The sequence below is a fragment of the Blennius ocellaris genome (genome assembly GCF_963422515.1).
Source record: "Blennius ocellaris genome assembly, contig: SCAFFOLD_76, whole genome shotgun sequence".
NCBI lineage: Eukaryota > Metazoa > Chordata > Actinopteri > Blenniiformes > Blenniidae > Blennius > Blennius ocellaris.
The window spans coordinates 82,501-97,500 of NW_027661907.1; the positions used below are offsets into that span (position 1 = coordinate 82,501).

The 15,000-nt window shown below is 54.4% G+C and overlaps 1 protein-coding gene across 4 annotated transcripts in view; it reads right to left on the minus strand.

Annotated features, from left to right (window-relative positions):
- klc1a (kinesin light chain 1a) overlaps positions 1 to 13,408 on the minus strand; it is a gene marked incomplete at its 3' end in the record, with an annotated part of 38,775 nt that extends 25,367 nt beyond the window's left edge. For 2 of the 4 annotated variants that reach the window (XM_080522097.1, XM_080522099.1), the window contains exons 1-13: positions 13,039 to 13,408; positions 10,863 to 11,130; positions 8,130 to 8,360; positions 7,101 to 7,179; positions 6,798 to 7,026; positions 6,471 to 6,558; positions 5,001 to 5,102; positions 4,588 to 4,761; positions 3,590 to 3,689; positions 2,958 to 3,010; positions 1,982 to 2,049; positions 1,257 to 1,365; positions 17 to 145 (exon numbers count right to left, since the gene is read on the minus strand). In XM_080522097.1, the coding sequence (XP_080378223.1) occupies positions 17 to 145; positions 1,257 to 1,365; positions 1,982 to 2,049; positions 2,958 to 3,010; positions 3,590 to 3,689; positions 4,588 to 4,761; positions 5,001 to 5,102; positions 6,471 to 6,558; positions 6,798 to 7,026; positions 7,101 to 7,179; positions 8,130 to 8,360; positions 10,863 to 11,129 (1,629 nt within the window). In that variant the 5' untranslated portion in view covers position 11,130; positions 13,039 to 13,408. Of the gene's footprint in view, positions 146 to 1,256; positions 1,366 to 1,981; positions 2,050 to 2,957; positions 3,011 to 3,589; positions 3,690 to 4,587; positions 4,762 to 5,000; positions 5,103 to 6,470; positions 6,559 to 6,797; positions 7,027 to 7,100; positions 7,180 to 8,129; positions 8,361 to 10,862; positions 11,131 to 13,038 lie in introns of all 4 variants that reach the window. The other 2 variants (XM_080522098.1, XM_080522096.1) reach the window with 1 other exon arrangement.
- Between the last annotated feature and the right edge of the window lie 1,592 nt (positions 13,409 to 15,000).

A 15,000-nucleotide genomic window follows, 5' to 3' on the forward strand; every position in this document is an offset into this window, starting at 1 on the left:
CCACGCTCATACTCACTTCCTCGCCGCCGTCCGGCCCGCTCTCGTACTTCACCGTGTCGGAGGTCAGGCTCTCGCTGCTGCGCTGCTTCTCACGGGCCTCACTGAGGACCTGGGCCACCCTCTGCTGGTGGACCTGGTCCAGACCCTACACACACACACACACACACACACACACACACACACACACACACACACACACACACACACACACACACACACACACACACACACACACACACACACACACACACACACACACACACACACACACACACACACACACACACACACACACACACACGAGGATGAATGCCTGCTCCAGCTGATCCAATCACAGCAGAGCTGCGGCAGCTGACAGGAAGTGACTCTTTCTACCAGGCTTTACTGGCCCCGCCCACTCAGGATGACCCTGGGCTGTTTTACTGGCCCCGCCCACTCAGGATGACCCTGGGCTGTTTTACTGGCCCCGCCCACTCAGGATGACCCTGGGCTCAGTTTTACTGGCCCCGCCCACTCAGGATGACCCTGGGCTGTTTTACTGGCCCCGCCCACTCAGGATGACCCTGGGCTGTTTTACTGGCTCCGCCCACTCAGGATGACCCTGGGCTGTTTTACTGGCCCCGCCCACTCAGGATGAACCTGGGCTGTTTTACTGGCCCCGCCCACTCAGGATGAACCTGGGCTGTTTTACTGGCCCCGCCCACTCAGGATGACCTTGGACTCAGTTTTACTGGCCCCGCCCACTCAGGATGACCTTGGACTCAGTTTTACTGGCCCCGCCCACTCAGGATGACCCTGGACTCAGTTTTACTGGCCCCGCCCACTCAGGATGGCCCTGGGCTCGGTTTTACAGGCCCCGCCCACTCAGGATGAACCTGGCTGTTTTACTGGCCCCGCCCACTCAGGATGAACCTGGGCTGTTTTACTGGCCCCGCCCACTCAGGATGAACCTGGGCTGTTTTACTGGCCCCGCCCACTTGACAACAACATGAAGTTATCTGTTCAAAACGCTTGTGTTGCTGGAAACTCTAAGGGTTCATCCACACCAGAACCTGGTCCACCTGGACCAGAACCTGGTCCACCTGGACCAGATGTTTCTGGCCTGTCGTCCACTCGAGGTACTTTTAGAAACATGAAAACAGGTTTTCTTAAATGAGAGTCTGCGGTGGAACCTGGAGGAACGTTAAAGCTGAAGTGATCTCATGACGTGCTGGACAGGTCACTTCCTGTCCGGTCCCAGCAGGACAGTTTGTCACCTGCTTTCTGGAGCGCAGGGCCGCCTCCTCCAGTGTCTCAGCCGCTTCAAACTTCCCCTGCCGCCTGTAGAGGGCGCCCAGGTTCTTCAGGGTGGTGGTCACGGTGGGACTGCAGGGACCACCAGGAGAAGAAACAACACGTCAAAACCTTTCCCAAACAAAACAGGATGTGAGGAATCGGAAGTGTCGTCCCAGGTTGACTTTGTACAGCACATAACGACCGGTCCAATCAGAACACAGAGATTTACTGGACTATTTACCAGCCTTCTGAGTTTTCTTCTTCATCCTCATCTTAACTTTCTACTCTCCAGCCTCTCACAAACTCTTTTGTATTCTGTCTGTGTCGATGCTAAATGTGCCTGAGGTGGATTATGTCCCAGTGAGACAGCTCCTTAGAGGACAGTCTGTCATCTGCCTTCGTTTCCCTCCTCTCCTCACCTCTTGTCCTTCTTTCCCCCGACTTTCTAGGCAATTCCGTTGTACCTGTTACAATGACAATAAAGATGATTCTGATTGAGTCTGATTCTTTTGTTCTCTCTCCTTTATTACATTCTGCTGTGGACATTTGTCTTTATGTGTTGCTCTGCCAGTCAAATCCAGTACAAAGACTTTCCTGGGGGACTGTCGCTACTTCCTGTGGTCAAACGGAGACATGTAATAATAATAATAATAATGCACTGGTTTTAAATAACCCTTCAGGACGACGGAGGGAGGCGGCGGCTCACCTGTCCACCTTGCAGGCTTTGTACCAGCCGCCATATTCTCCAAACGGCGAGCCGTCTTTGGGCTTCCCCTGCGAGACAGAGATGTTTAGAACGTCTGTGGACACATGAATAACCCAGAGGGTGAGAATACCAGCAGAAGTATTCAGCTGTAGGATCAGAGCTGGGCAGGAAAAGTAAAGCTTTTAAACTGGAGGAAAGTCACTGGGAGGAAGTGTCTGTCCTTCTGTCCGTGACCACAAGCCAATTTCTTCCATATCAAACTGGACAGCACCTCTGAAGATGACGTCGCATCACCAGGAGCTTAATAGTGAACATAAGGTGCAGCGAGTCACTGGATTAAATGTCCTTTACAATCCCAGGCTGTGAGGAGGAAAGTGAAGAAGACCTGAGAAGGTGGAGGTCTGGATGGAAAGCAGACTGAAGTACAGCTAAAGAAGCTGGAGGAACTACAGCAGGTATACAACAGGTCGGTAGGTATACAACAGGTCGGTAGGTATACAACAGGTCGGTAGGTAGACAACAGGTCGGTAGGTATACAACAGGTCGGTAGGTAGACAACAGGTCGGTAGGTAGACAACAGGTCGGTAGGCAGACAACAGGTCGGTAGGCAGACAACAGGTCGGTAGGCAGACAACAGGTCGGTAGGCAGACAACAGGTCGGTAGGCAGACAACAGGTCGGTAGGTAGACAACAGGTCGGTAGGTAGACAACAGGTCGGTAGATAGACAACAGGTCGGTAGGTAGACAACAGGTCGGTAGGTAGACAACAGGTCGGTAGGCAGACAACAGGTCGGTAGGCAGACAACAGGTCGGTAGGCAGACAACAGGTCGGTAGGTAGACAACAGGTCGGTAGATAGACAACAGGTCGGTAGGTAGACAACAGGTCGGTAGGTAGACAACAGGTCGGTAGGCCAAGGTCTGAGCCTCAGCGACAGTAGCAGAGGAAGCGGAGGGGGCGGAGCCTCAGCGACTCACCTTGCTCTGCTCCTCTCGCTCCTCGGCGTGCATCCAGATGGGTTTGTTCTCACCTGGAGGGAAACAGAGTCATCAACACCTGGACATAGATGTGAAAGATGTAGAGCATAGAACTGCTCTGACTGAAGGAACCCCTCAGGTTAGGATGGAGGGATGAAGTGGAAGATGGAGGGATGGAGACATGGAGGAAGGAGAGATAGCGAGAGAGATGGAGGGAGAGGATGGAGAGACGGAGGGATAGAGGATGGAGAGACAGAGGAATAGAGAATGGAGAGATGGAGGGATAGAGGATGGAGAGACGGAGGGACAGAGGACGGAGAGACGGAGGGATAGAGGACGGAGAGACGGAGGGATAGAGAATGAGAGAAGGAGGGATAGAGGATGGAGGGATAGGGGATGAGAGAAGGAGGGATAGAGGATGGAGGGATAGGGGATGAGAGAAGGAGGGATAGAGGATGAGAGAAGGAGGGATAGAGGATGAGAGAAGGAGGGATAGAGGATGAGAGAAGGAGGGATAGAGGATGGAGAGACGGAGGGATAGAGGATGGAGAGACGGAGGGATGCAGCATGTTTGAATCAGCCAGCTTTCTGGCTCCGAGGATCGAGGCGCCAGCGCCAGGAGGGAATCGTACCGTCAACCGAGCCAAACTCCCTCTCGTGGGCTCGAGTCAGGATTTCTTTGTACAAAGCCTCGGCCTGCTGGAACTTCCCTTGCTTCAGATAGCAGGACGCCTGCAGTACACAGAGCAGCAGCCAGGGGGCGATCAACACAACCTCACGTCCAACAAACCAACAGCTGAAAACATGAAGCTTCAGTCATCTACTTTTCTAAAGACATCATCAAGGAGGTAAAGTTAGAATATTTACACATACTTTAATCCTACCATGAACTGGAGTCACACTTGTATCTGTAGAATTACGAGTACTGAGAGAAGCTCCGCCTCTCCTGTTACTGAGGGGAGGAGCTCCCGCTGAAGCTCCACCCCTCCTGTTACTGAAGGGAGGAGCTCCTGCTGAAGCCCCGCCCATCATGTTACTGAGGGGAGGAGCTCCCGCTGAAGCCCCGCCCCTCATGTTACTGAAGGGAGGAGCTCCTGCTGAAGCCCCGCCCCTCATGTTACTGAAGGGAGGAGCTCCTGCTGAAGCCCCGCCCCTCATGTTACTGAGGGGAGGAACTCCCGCTGAAGCTCCGCCCCTCCTGTTACTGAGGGGAGGAGCTCCCGCTGAAGCTCCGCCCCTCCTGTTACTGAGAGGAGCGTCTGCACCTTGTTGAAAGATGTTTTGTTGCGCCGACGTTTCAATAAACTCTGTTCCCAAAACAACCAATGAGTAAAAAGCGGTGGATATAAACAACAACAGGAAGTGTACAGCTGATGAAATATTGAAATATTGTGGGTTCAGACTGATGACGTCACTGACCAATCAGTAGACAGCAGCGTTGTAGCGCCGCCCCTCAGACCCTTCCTTAGTGCGAGCTACCTCACCGGAGGGTTGACGGGGGTCTCAGCTTCTTTTCGTACCGTCCACAACTATTTGGGTGGGACCACAGGAAAATCCGCCCCACCCGGCCCCGCCCGGCCCTGCCCGGCCCCACCCGGCCCCGCCCCACCAGTTCCAGTTGCCCCCTCACCAGGTTGTTCTTGGTCTTGGCCACGTTGGGGTCGTCTGGGCCCAGCTTGGTCTGGTAGATCTCCAGCGCCCTCATGTAGTAATACTCCACCTCCTCATACTTGCCCTGGTTCTGACACAGCAGGGCCAGGTTGTTCAGCTGCTTCGCCACATCAGGGTGGTCTTTGCCCAACACCTGGGGGGGGGGGGGGGGTAAATTTAGACTTCCAAAATCACAAGGTCAGTCTAAACGGAGAATTATGAGATTGTGTTCCAGGCGTTTGACTCCAGATTCCAGACGGAGCTTGAGCATGAACAGAACTTCTGCACAATGTAGATAAAACACATCTAAAATAAAACTAAACCAGAATAAAACCATCTCAAAACAGACTGTCCTCCTCGATTCTACTGAAGGAAGAGCGACCTTTGACCCACCTTCTCTCGGATCTCCAGCGCCCTCTTGCACAGTGGCTCCGCCTCCTTGTACTTCCCTCTCTTCCCGTAGAGGACGGCCAGGTTGTTGAGCGTGGCGGCGACCTGGCGGAACAAAGACGTTCTTTAGACCGGGACCAGAGCTCATCACAGGTTCTGAGAGCTTGATCCAAATCAGGCCAGTGTTGAATCTCCAACATGTGCAGTGAGGAAGAAGAGGAGGAGGAGGAGGAGGAGGAGGACGGCTGGCTGGGATTCTGGTGTGCAGAATGGGAGGAAGGAGGAGGATAGGAAGTGAGGGCAGAAAGGAGAGGAGGTCGAAGCTCCTGCAGGCTCACTTTGATTTTTCATTCCTGAAGATTTTAACAAACCAGATTGTTTCTGATCACATTTTCCAGACAAACAACAGCTAGATCATCCGCCGCCATTTAGACTAACCCTAAAACATCAGCCTCAAACCTGCCGGCGGTTTGTTTCTCCGCTCCTCCATCCATCGCTTCTTTCTTCCAGTTCATCCTAGAATATAGAATGAAGCAGCCGTTGGACGTCCACATCTCTTTCTGTCACTAACTGTTTTACTCACTTTTTTATTTGGTCCTGAAGAGGAAAAGATCCTCAGAGCCTCTTCCTCCCACTGATCTGAGATCAGTTTCTCTTAAGAAGTCCTGCTATCTACAGTACAGAGCCTCTTCCTCCCACTGATCTGAGATCAGTTTCTCTAAAGAAGTCCTGCTATCTACAGTACAGAGCCTCTTCCTCCCACTGATCTGAGATCAGTTTCTCTAAAGAAGTCCTGCTATCTACAGTACAGAGCCTCTTCCTCCCACTGATCTGAGATCAGTTCTCGCCTTCTTGGTTTGTGATGAATGTAAATAGAAGTGAAATGAAACAAGTAATATTAAACAGTAATATATACAGGAGAGAAAACCTGCTTCATGACGATGAACTGCTCTGTTCCTGAACTTCACCTGAACTTCACCTGAACTTCACCTGAGGTTTACCTGAACTTCACCTGAAGTTCAGGTTAGGGTTAGGGTCCTTGTGTTTATTCTGGTCTCTGAAACACAAACAAAGAGACAGACGTCCTAACCCTAACCCAGCCCAAAAGTGGCTAATTAAAAAGCCTGAATAAATAAACGAGTCTTGAGTTTGAGGTGTCAACAGAGACAATTGAGCGCAGGGAGGGTGGAAGAATCGTTCATAGTCTGGAAGGATCGTTCACCTCTCGTGAGACAATGAGTAGACTGAGCAGAATGTGTTAAAGCAAATGATGATGTCATAACGGTCCACTTTGGAAGTCTGGACTTCCAAAGTGGACCCACTGAGGACAGTCTGTGGACGACGTGAGGACACGCAATGCAGAAAATATATAGGGGACGTGAGCTGGTTTAGATGTTTTGACTGGTTGTTTTACTCTCCTGATAATTGATGATGGAGACTGAGGGACAGACAGAGACAGAGAGACAGACTCACAGCTGGATGGTCTCTCCCCAGCGTCTTCTCCCTGATGTCCAGAGCGTCGTTCAGCAGGTTGGCCGCCTCCTTGTATTTGTTCTGGTCTCTGAAACACAAACAAAGAGACAGACGTCAAACTGCAGCTCGTTATTTTCACTCTGATGTTGTAGAAACCGTGTCTCCACTGCCGCCGTCACCACGGTGACAGAAGTGGACGTGTCCCTCGCTTCTAAAATACCTGAGACTGTTAAAGACGTGGAAACTATCCAGTGAAATACTGAATCACTCTTTAGACCCTCTTTAGAACCAGGTCTCCAGCCCTGTGGAACCAGAACGGAAGATCACCTGTAGACCAGAGCCAGGATGTTTAGCATGGTGGCCACGTCGGGGTGGTCGTGTCCGGAGGTCTTCTCCAGGTCCTCCAGGGCCTGCTTGCAGAGCGGCACGGCCACCTCGTACCTGCCCTGCGAGGCGTACTGGATCACCAGGTTGTGGAGGGTCCTCAGGCGGGCGGGGATCTCGTAGCCCCCCTGCTGGGCGGCTGCCACCGCCGCGCTGCCGTGAGCTGGCTGAACTGCAGACAGGAAGTAGCCAACATCAGTTGAACTGGCGCCTGCAGGTCACATGACCATGAACTAGAGGACTTACTGCCGGGGGCGGAGTCGTCCTGCTCGTCTGGGAACAGATCGTCTAGAGTCTCTTTACTGGACTCCGAATCCTTCTCCTCCTTGAGAGGGGGGGGGGGGGGGGGGGGGGGGGGGGGGGCAGGGTCATACAGCAACAATTAACCAAATTCAGTCCAGTCGGACTTTGTTTATATGTTCAGTTCAGGAAAAATACCTAGAAAGTACTAATTACAGGAATCAGTGTGAAAGAAGCTTCAGTGTGAGGACGTTCACCCGTCACAACATTCATTCATTCATTCATTCACAGGTTTGTAGATTTACTTGAACTGACTTACTAAGAAGAAAACGGTCAGTGAACAATCACTCATGTGACAGGTAGAATGAAGAACAAAGGATAAAGAACAAAGAACAAAGGATAAGGACAAAGAACAAAGGAAAAAGGACAAAGAACAAAGGAAAAAGGACAAATAACAAAGGATAAAGAACAAAGAACAAAGGATATAGAACAAAGAACAAAGGATAAAGAATAAAGGATCTATAATAAAGAATAAAGAACAAAGGATAAAGGATAAAGGATCAAGAATAAAGGATCAAGGATCAAGAACAAAGGATAAAGAATAAAGAACAAAGTATAAAGGATCAAGAATAAAGGATAAAGAACAAAGAAAAAATGATAAAGAACAAAGAAAAAAGGATAAAGAACAAAGGATCAAGGATCAAGAATAAAGAATAAAAGATCAACAATAAAGTATAAAGAACAAAAAATAAAGAATAAAGCATAAATGATCAAGAATAAAGAACAAAGTATAAAAAATAAAGGATAAAGGGATCAAGAATAAAGGATAAAGGATCAAGAACAAAGGAAAAAGAAAAATAAAGAACAAAGGATAAAGAACAAAGAACAAAGGCTAAAGTATAAAGTATAAAGGATCAAGAATAAAGGATCAACAATAAAGGATAAAGGACAAAGAATAAAGGATCAATAATAAAGAACAAAGGATAAAGGATAAAGGATCAAGAATAAAGGATAAAGGATAAAGGTCAGACTCACAGCAGGTGACAGGTCCTGGTCATACTTCTTCAGCTGGTTCATGAACTCCAGATGTTTCTTCTCCTCCTCCAGCTGAGCCACGTTCTGTTCGCTCTTCTGCAGCTTCTGTTGGGTTCCTGCCAGTTCGTCTCTCAGCCACTGGTTTTCCTGGCAGAGTCTCCGGACCTGAGCCCTCAGCTTCTGCTTCTCTGACTCCACCGAGCCCAGGTGGCTGGACAGCGCCATCATCACCTGCAGGGGGGGAGGGACAATGGTTACCTGGGGGGGGGGGGGGGGGGGGGGGGCGGGATCAGTGGTCATTTGGGGGGGGTTGTGATCAGTGGTCACCTGTAGGTGGATGCAGGTTTACAGGCTGTTCAAAACCATGCAGACAAACTCGTCCTGAGTCATGTGACTTGTGAGTTTTTTTAAACATGAACACAAACAAACCAGAAGAGACGACAGCAAAACTTCCGACCTCCAACCTGGCAACTTATTGACTTATTAAACACAACTGTTCCTGTTGTTTCACCTCCACTGGAGGGAGGGAACAGCGCTTCCAGGGACTGGAGGGAGGGAACAGCGCTTCCAGGGACTGGAGGGAGGGAACAGCGCTTCCAGGGACTGGAGGGAGGGAACAGCGCTTCCAGGGACTGGAGGGAGGGAACAGCGCTTCCAGAGACTGGAGGGAGGGAACAGCGCTTCCAGAGACTGGAGGGAGGGAACAGCGCTTCCAGAGACTGGAGGGAGGGAACAGCGCTTCCAGAGACTGGAGGGAGGGAACAGCGCTTCCAGAGACTGGAGGGAGGGAACAGCGCTTCCAGAGACTGGAGGGAGGGAACAGCGCTTCCAGAGACTGGAGGGAGGGAACAGCGCTTCCAGAGACTGGAGGGAGGGAACAGCGCTTCCAGAGACTGGAGGGAGGGAACAGCGCTTCCAGAGACTGGAGGGAGGGAACAGCGCTTCCAGAGACTGGAGGGAGGGAACAGCGCTTCCAGAGACTGGAGGGAGGGAACAGCGCTTCCAGAGACTGGAGGGAGGGAACAGCGCTTCCAGAGACTGGAGGGAGGGAACAGCGCTTCCAGAGACTGGAGGGAGGGAACAGCGCTTCCAGGGACTGGAGGGAGGGAACAGCGCTTCCAGAGACTGGAGGGAGGGAACAGCGCTTCCAGAGACTGGAGGGAGGGAACAGCGCTTCCAGAGACTGGAGGGAGGGAACAGCGCTTCCAGAGACTGGAGGGAGGGAACAGCGCTTCCAGAGACTGGAGGGAGGGAACAGCGCTTCCAGAGACTGGAGGGAGGGAACAGCGCTTCCAGAGACAGGAGGGAGGGAACAGCGCTTCCAGAGACAGGAGGGAGGGAACAGCGCTTCCAGAGACTGGAGGGAGGGAACAGAGCTTCCAGAGACTGGAGGGAGGGAACAGAGCTTCCAGAGACTGGAGGGAGGGAACAGCGCTTCCAGAGACTGGAGGGAGGGAACAGCGCTTCCAGAGACTGGAGGGAGGGAACAGCGCTTCCAGAGACAGGAGGGAGGGAACAGCGCTTCCAGAGACAGGAGGGAGGGAACAGCGCTTCCAGAGACAGGAGGGAGGGAACAGCGCTTCCAGAGACAGGAGGGAGGGAACAGCGCTTCCAGAGACAGGAGGGAGGGAACAGCGCTTCCAGAGACTGGAGGGAGGGAACAGCGCTTCCAGAGACTGGAGGGAGGGAACAGCGCTTCCAGAGACAGGAGGGAGGGAACAGCGCTTCCAGAGACAGGAGGGAGGGAACAGCGCTTCCAGAGACAGGAGGGAGGGAACAGCGCTTCCAGAGACAGGAGGGAGGGAACAGCGCTTCCAGAGACAGGAGGGAGGGAACAGCGCTTCCAGAGACTGGAGGGAGGGAACAGCGCTTCCAGAGACTGGAGGGAGGGAACAGCGCTTCCAGAGACTGGAGGGAGGGAACAGCGCTTCCAGAGACAGGAGGGAGGGAACAGCGCTTCCAGAGACAGGAGGGAGGGAACAGCGCTTCCAGAGACTGGAGGGAGGGAACAGCGCTTCCAGAGACTGGAGGGAGGGAACAGCGCTTCCAGAGACTGGAGGGAGGGAACAGCGCTTCCAGAGACTGGAGGGAGGGAACAGCGCTTCCAGAGACTGGAGGGAGGGAACAGCGCTTCCAGAGACTGGAGGGAGGGAACAGCGCTTCCAGAGACTGGAGGGAGGGAACAGCGCTTCCAGAGACTGGAGGGAGGGAACAGCGCTTCCAGAGACTGGAGGGAGGGAACAGCGCTTCCAGAGACAGGAGGGAGGGAACAGCGCTTCCAGAGACTGGAGGGAGGGAACAGCGCTTCCAGAGACTGGAGGGAGGGAACAGCGCTTCCAGAGACAGGAGGGAGGGAACAGCGCTTCCAGAGACAGGAGGGAGGGAACAGCGCTTCCAGAGACTGGAGGGAGGGAACAGCGCTTCCAGAGACTGGAGGGAGGGAACAGCGCTTCCAGAGACAGGAGGGAGGGAACAGCGCTTCCAGAGACAGGAGGGAGGGAACAGCGCTTCCAGAGACAGGAGGGAGGGAACAGCACTTCCAGAGACAGGAGGGAGGGAACAGCGCTTCCAGAGACTGGAGGGAGGGAACAGCGCTTCCAGAGACAGGAGGGAGGGAACAGCGCTTCCAGAGACTGGAGGGAGGGAACAGCGCTTCCAGAGACTGGAGGAGGAGATTCCGCGGGAAGAAGAAACATTTGAAGCGTTTGAAGCAGCAAAAGGAGTGACGTGTACCTGAGCCTCGCTGAGGCCGAGCTCCAGCATCTCCAGCGACTTCTGGATCATGAGCGACTTCTCCTCCACCAGGACGGCCTCCTCGTCCTGCTTCAGGCAGCGCAGCGAGCCCAGCAGGCCCCCCAGGATCGACTGGTGCTCCTGCTTCAGCGCCTCCAGGCCCTGGATCACCTGCTTGGTCCGCGAGATGATCTCCTCCTGGGACGGCTTCTCGCCGGGATCCTCCTCCTCCTTCTCACACACCATGGTGGACATGTCCTCACGCATCCTGCAGCCAGGGACAGGGAAGAGCCAGAGGTGGGGAATAGTCAGACAGGGAACAGCCAGAGGTGGGGAACCAGTCAGGCGTGGGGAACAGGCCGGCAGGGAGTCAGTCAGGCAGGGAGTCAGTCAGGCAGGGAGTCAGTCAGGCGTGGGGAACAGTCAGGCTGGCGGGGAACAGTCAGGCCGGCGGGGAACAGTCAGGCCGGCGGGGAACAGTCAGGCCGGCGGGGAACAGTCAGGCCGGCGGGGAACAGTCAGGCCGGCGGGGAACAGTCAGGCCGGCGGGGAACAGTCAGGCCGGCGGGGAACAGTCAGGCCGGCGGGGAACAGTCAGGCCGGCGGGGAACAGTCAGGCCGGCGGGGAACAGTCAGGCCGGCGGGGAACAGTCAGGCCGGCGGGGAACAGTCAGGCCGGCGGGGAACAGTCAGGCCGGCGGGGAACAGTCAGGCCGGCGGGGAACAGTCAGGCCGGCGGGGAACAGTCAGGCCGGCGGGGAACAGTCAGGCAGGGAACAGTCAGGCAGGGAACAGTCAGGCAGGGAACAGTCAGGCCGGCAGGGAACAGTCAGGCAGGGAACAGTCAGGCAGGGAACAGTCAGGCAGGGAACATGTGTGAATGTAAACACATGTAAGTGTGAACATGTGTGAATCAGCAGATGAGTTCATTTTAACGCCTGTTAATTTTCACACGACCGTTGTCACGGAAACCAAACCTCAATAACAAACATGGCCGCCTCCAGAGAGTCAAGACTCTCCTGGGACCGGGACAGATGTGGCTCAGTTAGGACAGGTTTCAGGGTCGATTTCCACCTGTCAAAGTGTCCTTGAGCAAGACACTACTGAAGTATTGAGCACCCTGCGTGGCAGACGCCTCCACTGGTGTGTGAATGGGAAAACGCAATATAACAAATACCATTGATGGGTTTTACATCTGAACAGGCGACCGTCACCGTGGTAACAATGCAACTTGGTCGTCTGTCCGTGTTTTCGCCTCGTTCTGTGTGGTTTCAATACAATAACGAACAACAGCACCCACTAGTGGACCAACATGCAAACTGCATTCTTTTCAAAACATTGCCATGTAAACGTGAAACTTTCCTGAAAGAATAACAATGTGTTTTCACCTGAATGGTTGCCGTGGAAACGGGGCAGCAGAGAGACGTTCACCTTGATTGATGAGGATTTAAGACAATAATCTCATCAACGGCACTAAACTGCAACGGCTTCAAGACAAACGTGCAGCAACGCAACAAAATCCACCGCATCACAGTGACGGTTCCATTTCTACTGCAGCGCAACAACCTGAGGGACGAGTCATGCAACAACAACAACCCCCCCCCCCCCCCAGGAGGGAGGGGCAGGTTGTCATGGAAGCTTCTGAGTAGGTTGAACATAAAGTACAAGACCCTTGGGGGGGGGGGATTAACACATTCTGTTTTAAAGTGCGTCCCCAGCTGTAAGTGTCACAATGAACTTCAGTGCGTTTCTCTCTCTCTCTCACACACACACACACACTCACACACACACACACACACACACACACACACACACACACACTCTCCATGAAGATCAATGAAAGGCTTCATTACAGACTCCCATCACCCGAGCCACCGTCCAGCCTGGAATCCCGGCTTTAGCCTCGGATTAACCTGCAGAACCAGTCGTCGGTTCCTCCCCGTCACACCGTGCCGGGCGGGCGGCGTCTAATTCCCGCACCAACCGTAAACACCGACGCACAGCCAGCAGCAGAACACCCGACCACCGCGGAGTGAATGATTAAACTCCACCGTGAGAACCGACAACCCGGTGACCCGGGACGAGCTCACCCAACGCGCTCAAACACGCCAAACTGTGTGTAAAGCGTTAATTGGCTAATGACGGCGCTCCAGGGAATAGACGCCGCCATCCTTACCGTTCCCCGGGACGTCCGCTGCCAGAGCAGCCCGGTGATCGCGCTCCTCTCCCCGCCCCGTCCGCGCTGAACGATCCCTCCGTAAAACGACGTTTTCCGCGGGCAGAGGCTGGATGATGAGCGCGGGACGCGGGTTTCCAGGCGCCTGGAGCCGCGGACGCTCCACCGCAGCTAGCCCCGAGCTAACCGTGTCAACACGCCGAGATCAGTGCGCCTCTTCCGGCTGCACGGCGAGCCCGCAGCCCGCTGCGACCATCCCGGAGAACGAGCCAGAGAGCGGCTTGGTCAGGAGGCGACCGGCGGAGGTGACAGCTGCCCCCCGGGGAGACAGGCTGGAGGAGCGACGGGCTGCGCGGAGCGTGAAAATGGCGTTCCGGCTCCCCCTCCTCCTCCTCCCAGGACACTATGACGTCATCCCGGATTAAAGGGGAAGCTGCGGTCAGACCAGTGGAGAACCAGGGGATAACCGAGGAGAGAACCAGGGGGAGAACCAGGGGAGAACCGAGGAGAGAACCAGGGGATAACCGAGGAGAGAACCAGGGGGAGAACCAGGGGAGAACCGAGGAGAGAACCAGGGGGAGAACCAGGGGAGAACCGAGGAGATAACCAGGGGGAGAACCAGGGGAGAACCGAGGAGATAACCAGGGGATAACCGAGGAGAGAACCAGGGGGAGAACCAGGGGAGAACCGAGGAGAGAACCAGGGGGAGAACCAGGGGAGAACCAGGGGAGAACCGAGGAGATAACCAGGGGGAGAACCAGGGGAGAACCGAGGAGAGAACCAGGGGAGAACCGATGAGATAACCAGGGGGAGAACCAGGGGAGAACCAGGGGAGAACCGAGGAGATAACCAGGGGAGAACCGAGAGAACCAGGGAGAGAACCAGGGGAGAACCGAGGAGATAACCAGGGGGAGAACCAGGGGAGAACCGAGGAGAGAACCAGGGGGAGAACCAGGGGAGAACCGATGAGATAACCAGGGGGAGAACCAGGGGAGAACCAAGGAGAGAACCAGGGGAGAACCAGGGGAGAACCGAGGAGATAACCAGGGGAGAACCGATGAGATAACCAGGGGGAGAACTGAGGAGATAACCAGGGGAGAACCGATGAGATAACCAGGGGGAGAACTGAGGAGAGAACCAGGGGAGAACCGAGGAGATAACCAGGGGAGAACCGGGAGAACCGAGGAGAGAACCAGGGGAGAACCGAGGAGATAACCAGGGGGAGAACCAGGGGAAGAACCAGGGGAGAACCGGGGGAGAACCGATGAGATAACCAGGGGGAGAACCAGGGGAGAACCAAGTAGAGAACCAGGGGAGAACCGAGGAGAGAACCAGGGGAGAACCGAGGAGAGAACCAGGGGAGAACCGAGAGAACCAGGGGAGAACCGAGGAGATAACCAGGGGAGAACCGATGAGATAACCAGGGGGAGAACTGAGGAGAGAACCAGGGGAGAACCAGGGGAGAACCGAGAGAACCAGGGGAGAACCGAGATAACCAGGGGAGAACCGAGAGAACCAGGGAGAGAACCAGGGGAGAACCGAGGAGAGAACCAGGGGGAGAACCAGGGGAGAACCGAGGAGAGAACCAGGGGGAACCAGGGGAGAACCGAGAGAACCAGGGGGAGAACCAGGTAAGAACCGAGGAGAGAACCAGGGGGAGAACCAGGAGAGAACTAGGGAAGAACTGAGGAGAGAACCAGGGAAGAACCGAGGAGAGAACCAGGGGAGACCCAGGGGGAGAACCGAGAGAACTGAGGAGAGAACCAGGGACGAACCGAGGAGAGAACCAGGGGGAGAACCAGGGAAGAACTGAGGAGAGAACCAGGGAAGACCCAGGGGGAGAACCGAGAGAACCATGGAAGAACCGAGTAGAGAACCAGGGGGAGAACCAGGGGAGACCCAGGGGGAGAACCGAGAGAACTGAGGAGAGAACCAGGGACGAACCGAGGAGAGAACCAGGGG